This window comes from Aptenodytes forsteri, unplaced genomic scaffold (assembly GCF_000699145.1).
Source record: "Aptenodytes forsteri isolate BGI_AS27 unplaced genomic scaffold, ASM69914v1 Scaffold256, whole genome shotgun sequence".
Classification (NCBI taxonomy): domain Eukaryota; kingdom Metazoa; phylum Chordata; class Aves; order Sphenisciformes; family Spheniscidae; genus Aptenodytes; species Aptenodytes forsteri.
This window is the reverse complement of record NW_008795021.1, coordinates 1,946,822-1,957,586: the sequence shown is the minus strand read 5'-3', so window position 1 is coordinate 1,957,586 and position 10,765 is coordinate 1,946,822. Positions and strand designations below refer to the sequence as shown.

At 38.2% G+C, this 10,765-nt stretch overlaps 1 protein-coding gene across 1 annotated transcript in view; it reads right to left on the bottom strand.

Annotated features, from left to right (window-relative positions):
* Positions 1-4,810: 4,810 nt before the first annotated feature.
* The window catches only part of SLC17A5 (solute carrier family 17 member 5), a 30,342-nt gene continuing 24,387 nt past the window's right edge, over positions 4,811-10,765 (bottom strand). The window contains exons 10-11 of the mRNA XM_009275775.1: positions 8,093-8,183; positions 4,811-6,520 (exon numbers count right to left, since the gene is read on the bottom strand). Of these exons, the coding sequence (XP_009274050.1) occupies positions 6,383-6,520; positions 8,093-8,183 (229 nt within the window). The 3' untranslated portion in view covers positions 4,811-6,382. The remainder of the gene's footprint in view (positions 6,521-8,092; positions 8,184-10,765) is intronic.

Below are 10,765 nucleotides of genomic sequence, written 5' to 3'. Positions count from 1 at the left end.
ACTTTCCTCTTCGGCCTGCAGAGCAGTGAAGCGGTTCTGCAAGGGCACCTCAGGCTTCGGGGGAAGTCTCTTCCTCCTGCTGGTCCTTGCCTTTGCAACCGTCCATTCTTCTGCATTATTGGCCCACTTGCTCCCTTCTGCATGTGCCGGTGGGGGAGTGTTTGGCTGTGGGCTGCAGGTCCGCTGCAGACTGTGCTTGGAACCAGCTACCTAGTTCCTTCTCCCTGATGTTACACAGCCTTCTCACCACCTCCTGCAGCTCAGCGACCTGCTGCAGGAGGTCCTCCGCCTGGGCACACCTTTTGCAGGCAGATCTGCTGCCTGTCCCTGCCCCAGGAGAGAGGTCTGGGCACTTCCTGCAGCCCGAGGTCTGCGCTGCAGCCTCTCCCTTCAGCAGTTCCGTCTGGGTGGAGGCATCGGCCACAGCTGGGGGAGAAGGTGCAGACCCCAGCTGGAGCCGCGGCTTTTACCCTCAGATGAGTGCCCACCATTCTGCCTTGAGGGTCAGGTAGGATGAGTGCCCTCAAATTTAATTCAGGAAAAGACCACAAAAATTAATATATTCATTTCCTATTCTGAAGCAGCCATATGGAATGGCTGTATACTGTATACTTTTCTGTATACTACAGAAAAGATTTTAAGAAATTCCTTTCATGAAATTTCCTTCCAAGAACACTTTATGAAAGGCTATTACCACTCTTCACTCAGCTCTACTCTATAGCAAATGGCTATCCTTTAAAATGAGGGGAAGGCAAACAGAATTTTGGCTTAATAAGCCACACTTTTTTTCCATTGCTATGCCTTGGGCAACTTCCAGGCACCCTCTCTTGCAGTGTGTTGCAACCTTGTACAGGTTATGTTGCAATAAGAGCAAAGTTACCATTACTGTAAAGTTAATCTGCATTCACTTGAAAATGCACATCAGTACCTGAACCTTCTTTTTTAATTACTCCACTACCTGAGTTTTCACGTTTTGTGTCCAATCCAGGCCTGAACTCTGCCAATGTGTAATCTTATTAAGTATGCTACTGAGAAGCAAAAATCAATTCAGCATTTTTGGAGCTTACACAGGATAAAGAAAATTACTTCTCTAAAATAACACATGCAACTCTTTTAGGACAGCACTGCTTTACCGATAAGGCCAAACAGTTAAAATTTCATGTGGAAATAACTTTTCTCAAAGAAATGCAATTTTCACTGGATTGAGTTATGACTCTTTTGAGAACTACATTGGCCAAATGTGTACTGGAGCTTCTTAGAAATTACCAAGTGTTATGTTAAGTCAGATCAATGGTTTTACACACAATAAAAAACTGATTTCTACGTCAAGGATTTGAATCGTGTAGATGTAGTTTTAGTTTAAAATGTATGACCAACCACCACCATGGCAGCTTTATGAAGGGGGGGAAGTAGAAAGGTTGCAATGGTGATTTAATTGGGAGGGTCTCCAGTTTCTCACTCAAAGTAGCAGTTTTTTTATCCTCTGGCATGCCTTTGTGTGCCCCCACACACATTTGGTACACAGCTGGGATTTAAATAACTGCTGGTGTCTTCTTGCAGTTCTTTTTCTGGCTATTTGAATATTACGAAATGTTAATAACTAGCACCCTGACATAAAACAGTTACTGGGGCTACAGGCAACTCTGCTGGGTGGAGGGCAAGAAATTCAAATAAATATAACTCATTGTTTCACTCTCGCATTAAACATGGCAAGAATTACTTCTGCAACAGACTATATACACCATCACATAAAGTGTAAATAAATGAACCCTTAAGCTATTTTTTCAGAATTATATAGTCCATTAGATACAGAATTGTAGAAATATTAGTAACTGTTTTATGAGTGAAGCATGAAGTAGGCAAATCAGCAAAGCTTTAAGTTGACTCTAGCACGGTCTGATTTGTTAGAGCAAGAATTACTTCTGCAACAGACTATATACACCATCACATAAAGTGTAAATAAATGAACCCTTAAGCTATTTTTTCAGAATTATATAGTCCATTAGATACAGAATTGTAGAAATATTAGTAACTGTTGTATGAGTGAAGCATGAAGTAGGCAAATCAGCAAAGCTTTAAGTTGACTCTAGCACAGTCTGATTTGTTAAACAAATGCATTTTAAAAGAGTGGCTTATTATATTTCTGCATAGAAAAGAGACCAACACGAGGCTAACCAACTTCTCTTTAAGTACCTATCCCCACAAGATCCTCTTTATATCTTCAGGATTATCTACTTCACTGTTGGTGAATACACTACTGCTAGCTAGTGTGGTGGTTTCCTCCCAGTGGGCACAGTAATAGCAAAATGTGTTAATACCAAATCATTCATGTCAAATTATATCCTTTCCTTAGCTTCAAGTCAGACATATCTTCTTCAGTGTAACAACTCAGGCCAGTGCCCTTGTACTAGTAGAGACAGCATCTTTACTGACAGGTCTCAGAAAAGGATTTGGCCAGCCAACAACTGTCTGAGTGAGAATCATTTTTATTTATTTTGTTTGATTTGATTGCTTTTAAGTCATGTGATTTAAGAGTAGACATTCGGCTTTTTGAGACACAGGTGCACAGGAGAAATGGGAGACCCTCTTAAGATGCTACTCACTATAACAGCTTACAAAACACAGTAGCAGTGTTTTAGTTGTGATGGTTGAGCTCACAATGTAAAAGAAGAGGCTTGAAGTTTAAAAGCATGTCTCTCTTTCCCAGATGCTCTCAGTGATCTAACAGAAGACACTACCTTTCCATACGAACTTTGTCTCACTTATCTTCGTCCTGTGTAGGCTTCCTCACCCACAGCTTTCCTTCCTGGCAAATGCTAAAAATATTGGAAGTCCTGTTAAACTCAAAAGTTAGTTCATTTCTCATGGAATCAAACATTCCCAGAAAGTAGAACAGGAGAAATTGGCAAATAAGTAAATAAGTTATTGAGAGGAGAAGCCAGAAAAGAGATACATCACAGGAACAATTCAACTTCTGGGAAATGAACTAAGATGACCCTTTCACATAGCAAATGCAGTCGTTACCAGTTACAGATGAACATGCGGATGGGGAAGCACCGTGCAGGGGTGCCTATACATTATTAAGAGTTATATAAACCTTCACTAGTTTAGCATTAAAAAAGCCTACATAAGTTAACTTATATTTTTGGGTGTCAAATACTTCAGACTTCTTCAAGGTGCATGACTGACAGTTGGTATCCTTGGAACAATGAAATAGTGAATTGAAAAATACACCCATTACTTTGTGGCCCTTTCTCTTTTGAAAAGCATGATGAAGGTACTTTTCCAGGCTGTAAAAGACCATGGTTCAGATCTCGGGTCAATACCCATGTCACATGCTGTAGGATATTCTGCAAAGAGTTATTCCATCTCTGTTACTAATGTTGGTAGAAATTTGCACTAAATGTTCCAAAAAATATTTAAGCAGAACTGTGTCAGAAGGAGACATTGAGGAGAATGCACTTAAAAATACCTGGCAACGCTAAGACATGCTCCCAAGCAGTGGTTCCGCTCCTGCTCTGAAATCGGTGAAATCTGCTTTTGAACCAACTTCCCTCATTCCAGGTGGACATCCTAATTAGAGGGTCTTTGATAGAATGGAGAGCACAACTTCTTACTCTGGTATATCTGTTAAGGAAATGCAGCAAAAAATAACAATCACAGGATTGTTTCAGGAAAACAGTCACCACAAAAAACCTGCCCATTTTTTGTCAAGATCCTGTGTCACACAGGTGAACTGAGACGAGCGGTACTCAAAACCCTTGTTACTTCTGAAAATACAGAATATGAGAAATGTCTTTGAACAGATGAAACCGACTGAGAGCTGTGCAAACAGGAACATGACAATATAATAGAAACAGTATCATAATTAGCAGAAAATATTTTGACAGCTTTTTGCTGCAGATTTTCCTTTTTGTGAGCATGATGCAGAAAGGTAAAACTTAAGTGGTTTTTTGGGTTTTCTTGTTTGTTTGTTACACGTTAAGAGCCTCGCTGAATTGAGAGCAAGAATCCCATCCTATGCTTTGATACTTTTAAAAATAAGATTGGAAAGAGTTATGTACTACTAGGTTAATTGTAGCCTGTTGTCTAGAAGTAATATAAGGATTTATAGGAATTTTTTCAGTCCCACTTTCCAAGCTCACTTAAAAGTTACACAGTATACAAAATGAGTATTAACGGTGCATTAGATGAGGAGAAAACAAAATCTAGTATGCTGGTCAAAAATTTCTAGGCTGCTCAGTTGCTGATATGCCTAAAATTGATTCAGTTTTAACTGAATCCAGTTCAGGCTCATTTCAGTGATACAGAGAACGCCTACATTCACTTCTACTGCATCTACTCCCTTAAGTATCTATTTTTTAATTTTGAAATTCAACTGAACTGTTTTCAAGGAAGACGACTAAAAGCATGGGAAGCTGAAGTTTCCAACTTCAGAACAGGCAAAATATCAACCCTGTCCATATGTTGCCCCCCCTGTGATCTCTAGGAAAGAAAAAGCATAAATTAACTTAATCTATATCCAGAAACTTTTTTTTATTTTTTGGAACTTTTTTCCCCCCTCCTTTTTAACCAAGGCTACTGAAAGAGTACAAATTTCCATAAACATTAAGTTAAATTATTCCTTGTAATACAGTGTCAGGTAGAAGATAGTACTCACCTGTAAAGCTAGACAAGAAACTTCTGAAGCAAGTAAATTTTCCAGGACAATATTAACCATCCCTTAATCCAGTCACCAATCTTGTTCAGCATACTTTGAGAATGGTGTTCTAACTTCAGGGAGATAGTAATTTTCAACAACAGATGCACATGTAACTATTCATTCCATTTATTGTGGAAACACTGAAGACACAACATAGATTTAACATACTCCCACTGAACAACTACTAATTTAATCTGAACTTCACACTGTTTATTGTGGAAATGCTGCAGACACAAACACAGATTTAAACACAGTTCCACCATCAGAGAACATGACACTTCAAGGAAGGTCAAAACAAAATGGCTCTTAAAGCTAAGAAGAGGCAGATGCCATTTCCCAGAAATGAAGGAAGGTAGGCTCCACTGGAGCAGCTTTAGTACTGGGCTTTTCTTTTGGATTGGTGGTAAATGAAAAACCCGGAGCCCAGTGATTTTTCTTTTTACCTAATTGCTCCAATCCAGGAATCTTTGGCACAGGAATTTTCCTTTGCATTGTGACTACAAGATTATTCAGCCATTTGGTCTCAACAAGGCCACTGTTTTCATAGACTTCATTTAATCCTATTGTGTGGCATTTAATTGCATGTTGTGCAAAGGATGCTCTTGAGTGTCAAATTCTATGTTGATAGGAGACTAACAGCATCAGGTTATTGCACTAGTTCTTTTTTACTCTTACTTTTATATAACTAACAAACAAGGCTGTTAGAGAAGAGAACTGATTTTCCTCATTATTCCCTACGCTGGCCTTATTTTACTGCGTTTACACTGACAAGCTGACAAATACATCTACATACAAGAGGAAAGACTTCAACTGCATTTATTTAAAGAGACAAAAAATGAACTGCCAAACTGAAAGTTATTTTAAGGTAAGCATGCAGATACTCTATTTCTAGTTCACTCTTGCACACTGCCTAGATTTAAACCACAGAGTTGCACTGCTGCTTCTTTGCACAGATGAATAAAAATAAGGCCTATTTAAAAACCCTGCACCACAGAGAACAGTTACACATGGCTTATTCTGTCAGTCACAACGGTACATTGTACTTCCTCATTGCTCTGTATCAGTTGTGAAGCTGTATTCATGAAACAGGGAATGTTTATATATTGAAAACTTGTGCGTAAAATAGAATAAAATCATGTGTGCATTTCTTAGACATCAATTAAAACACTGACAAAATAAAAGCATTATAAAAGATTGTAGAAAACTAGAGCTCTTCTAGACTTTCAAACAGCAAAAACCCTATCAATCTCATCATGGAAATCAAAACATTTTTGGGTACAATTCTTTGTATGCTTCTCCTCCTTACAGTGCTATATAATCACTTCGCTTTTTCCTCTCATTTCAGTATCAACAAACATCTGCCTACACATTAATTCAGAAAATATTAATTAAAAACTGGAAAGAATTGGAGCCTAGCACACCAATTTAAAATGTTGTCTCTGATCATATATTTGATATCAAGTCCTAGCATGAAACTATTATATTTAATCCAAGTAGTTTCTTGTTAGGAAATAGCACACATATGCTGTCAAATGATTTTCAGTACAAAAGATATACAGATAAAATAGTTTAACTGAAAAGCTCTGAAGACTCCTAGGCATCAGTAGGGAAGGCACTTTTCCGGTCACATAATTCTAGCACATTGGGATTCAGCACAGCTTTGGTATTTCAACATCTCCTTCAGTTTCTATGCAAGTGATATCCACTGACTGCCCAGTCCTGAACTTCTCCACTTGCAAATAATGCAAAGAAAATCGCTCCAAATAGATTAATAGAAGCAGCAATATAGAAAACAGTCTGCCATTCTCCCACAGTATTCTGTCAAAAGGAGGAAAGAAAGAAAAAAAAAAGATTCAGTCAATTTGCAGCTCCACACTCAAGAAAAAGTAATTTTAAAACCAACACTGCATGCCTTGCCTATTTAAACGTAAATGCTATTCAGCATGATTTCATATCAACATAAAAGCATTATAAACATAAAAGATCAAGTCATCAGTGTAGTCAACTTCAGTTTAATAATACAGCTTACACAGATAGTCCTATCAGAATTGCATTAGACTGTCTGGATCAGTTTGTCATCTGAGATGCAGAACCTTCATATCAAAATTCACATTTGCACGAAGGCTACACAAACTCACAGAGAATGTTACTGTAGGGGGAAACACTACCTTGCTTTCAAGTCAGGTGATCCAAGAGCTGTAGTGCTCTGCACTATGCAGTAAGCTATTCTTAATGACTACTATGTGGATATTCCAGAATCATAAGCTTTTTAGCCCAAACAAGGTAGCTACCTTTACTCAGATTTCAAGAGGAATCCTCTAAACTCTGGTATTTAAGAAAGGCCTTAAGACATGGGTAGCAAAGAACTGTGGTTTGTTTGGGTTTTGGTTTTTTTTTTCTTCTTTTTAAATAAAGAAGTAATATCTGTAGGTGTCTTCAGGCTTTTTTTTTGCCTTTTTTTTGTTTTTAGTTCCAGATGACTACTGTAACAAACCTTTTAATGATTTTACTACAAAGCCAGAATAATACCAGAACAGTACATTAGTATGGGGGGAAAAAAAACCCAAACCAAACAAAATAAAAAATCCCATTTGTTAAGATGTCTGGAAGAACTAATTTGTTTGGATTCATGTATTAATGAATATTTTCACATTATTTTTAAGGAAATCATTGGAGTGATCACCAACTCCAAAAAGTCAACTGTATCAATAAACTTACTCCTCCCATCTTCCTTTCTTAAAAGATTTTAGAGTAATTCATAAAGTTGATTTGGGGGGGGGGGGGGGGAGAATCAAACAACAACTCGCTCACTTTTTCTACTCCAAATCACCCTTTGACTAAATCATCTTGGACATCAGATCTAACACTGTTCAAGTTAGGTGTCTTGTGAAACTAACGCAGCTTAGAATGTCCTAATCCTGTAATGTACATACAAAGGGATGCATTATAAAAACCACATATTTGAATCTCGTTTCTCACTCATCTAACAAATGCTGACCTTACAACTCAACACCTCACGAGAGACTGATTTAAAAAAAAAACAAGTAAGAACTTGTCTTAATTTGCCAAAATAATACCACAACTGTCTCATCTAGTTGGCATTTTAACAGAGTTTTACTGTGATAAAAACATATTAATTTTATTCCTAGACAATATAAGGGGTACGTCACTAAAATTTTAAAGTCCTAGACAGGTCTTCCATTTTACCTTTATTTTCCTGATCAGAATCAGGAGAATAAAGGCTAGGAATTAAGTAATTCACAGCAATGGAACAGTACGACTTACGTGTGTAACCCAGATTTCATTTAATGACTGCAGACTTGAGAAGACAGAATTTCCATTCAATGGAGATAAAAATATAACAACTGAAAAAATAGTAAGCAGACTTACATTATGAGTGAGGTTCTTGGCAATAACTGGCCCCACCATTCCCGGGATAGTAGCAAAAGAATTTGTGATCCCAAGGAGAATTCCCGCATACCTGCAAGAGAAATTGTTAACACTGCCTATCAACTTATCCTGCTTATCAGTCATGGAAACAATTTTGCCTAACCTGATCACATAGGCCTCATCTTGGTCACACAGACAAATTAAAACACAAATATTCCAGTGGGAATGACTTGTTTTTATTCTAGTAACAACTCACTGACAACTTGGTACATACATTTTTAGGGACATGGTTTAGTGGTGGACTTAGCAGCATTAGGTTAACAGTTGGACTCGATGATCTTAAAGGTCCTTTCCAACCTAAATGATTCTATACGTCTCTATTTTCCAGAGGCTAGTTATGGAATTTAACTTAAATTACTTTAATAATTTTGCTTTGCCCACGATCCATTATCCAAACCCACATCCCCTTTGCTAAGCCACAATCAAACTGTCTGGAATGGATCCATCGGAGAAGTTAGAAAAGAAACATGGCATGCCTTGAAGTGGAAAGGCAACAAGGAGTATGACAGAGTGCTGTTTGGCAACAGTAAGAGTTGGTTCAGGTATCGTTGCTAAAAAGTGTCTGCCGAGAAAGCAATATCACCAGTGCGGATGGATATCCCCACTTACACTACAGAGAGTATGTTTCAAAGACCTGAATTCAGAGCACTGCGGCAGTCCTTCCCTTCAGCTTTTTGTGGATCAAGGCCAACGGGAAATGGGTCTGACTTAACCAGTTCTGGTGGTTGCCATTCCTGCAGCTCCATTCTGAGGGTTCCTGTTCCATGAACGTGTTGCTCTATCACACACACGTGCATGCATGTGCACCAGCGGCCATAAAAACTTGCTGGGAAAAGCTGGTAACTTGCTTAATTTCTGAGTCTCAGCACCTCATCTCTAGGCAATTAAAGATCTCTCCCATAGGAGTGTTGCAATACCGAAAGATCATGTTTGAAACTGTACCACAAGCACAGACTTGTGAGAGAGACTGAAGAGAAATAAGAGCTAGACATTCTACAACAGAGCTCGACCTTCCAGCCACCAGAGCACACGTCCGTGCGGTTCAGATTTTCAAGGTGGATTTGCTGGCTGAAGAATCATACAAAATACCAATAGTTGCAGTTTACCACAGGAGAAAGGAGCTCTCTCCCAGTGACATTTTATTTATCAAAACAGGAGAATTCAACCATCCAGCATTGTTACAGAAGGTTGTGATATGTGTATCCCGTCCAACGATATTAAAAAAACGTGTTTTTTCCTGAGAAAGAGAATCAATTATCTAGCCTACTAGCTGATTTTTTCTTTAAAGTCAACACTACATATCAGTTAAAGCGTGGCAATGTATTTTAGACTGAGCTCCAATGCCTTAGTTAAAACAATCCTTATTTCTTATAAATGTAGCATGTAGTCTTATCTCAGAAAGTGTTTAAGAACTAATAGGCCTTTACGAAGCTGAATGTGAAAGTAAGCACTGTAGGCAGATAAGCACATATAGCAAAACTCCATTTAATGTCTTTAAGTAGAACCAAATGCATTTTGTCTTCAACACATTTAAGCACTACAATACTGCTAACACACACTTTCAAAACTAAACATAGGTTAATAGTTTCCCTGGTTGCCAAAGATCTTTGGCAATCAATTGCTGGCTAAATGCCTCTGGTTATGCCCAGTGTTTCTGACATAGGGTGCATTCTTGATAACGCTCGCTGTTTGATGCAGATAACTGCTATGCCACTCCCTCAGCACAGTGGAGACTCCCACATGAAATGGGAAAGCAAAAAGTGACACGACTGTAGAGCAAGACTAATAGTAAGCTGTTGGTCAGGTTCTTACGGCATAGTGGGGATAACCAAATGCAAATCGACTTGCAGAGCAGTTATGTAGTAAAATCAAGAGTAAAAAAACAGATCTGTGAAGTGTTTAGTGTGTAACAGAGCCACGGCAATATTACGAGGGCTCATGGTAACAGCAATACTAAAAATTGTAATCATGGCAACGTATTGATGTAGATTAAAAAAGCTAGAATAGAATACATTTTCCCCACAAGAACAATCTTGTCACCCTCCTGTCCCAACCCTCCCCCAATTCAATACATTGATGGCATAATAAATACATGTTAGAAACAAAAAATACATAGCAAATATTGTTTTTCCTTCAGTATCAGTATTTTCATTGACTTTTTTCTGTGAATATAATCATTATTTCTTTGGTATAATGCAAGTTTTAGTAGCAACAAGGGACCCTTTGTTATTCTAGTCAGCACACTTCTAACCAATTAAAATGGGCATTTAAGTGCATTTTGAAACTTCTTTGAATCACTTCTGGTTATTCTAATATCTTTCAGTAAATTAAAAAAAAAATAAAAAATTGAGCTCTGAGTAAACTCTTAACAGAGGTTTCCTTCCCAATTTTATGCAGACCCCGTTTTCAGATTTCTACAATTATGTCAAGCATTTCCTTGAAATTGTGAATGTCTGCCTTGGCCAGTTCAGACAGTCACAAAAAGTTATGTAGGAGGGGAAAAAAAGGCTTCTTTTCCCCCCCATCTTAGATGTTTTTGTATTTCTGTATGTCATGGTTTAACCCCAGCCAGCAACTAAGCACCACACAGCCGCTCGCTCACTCCCCTCCCTG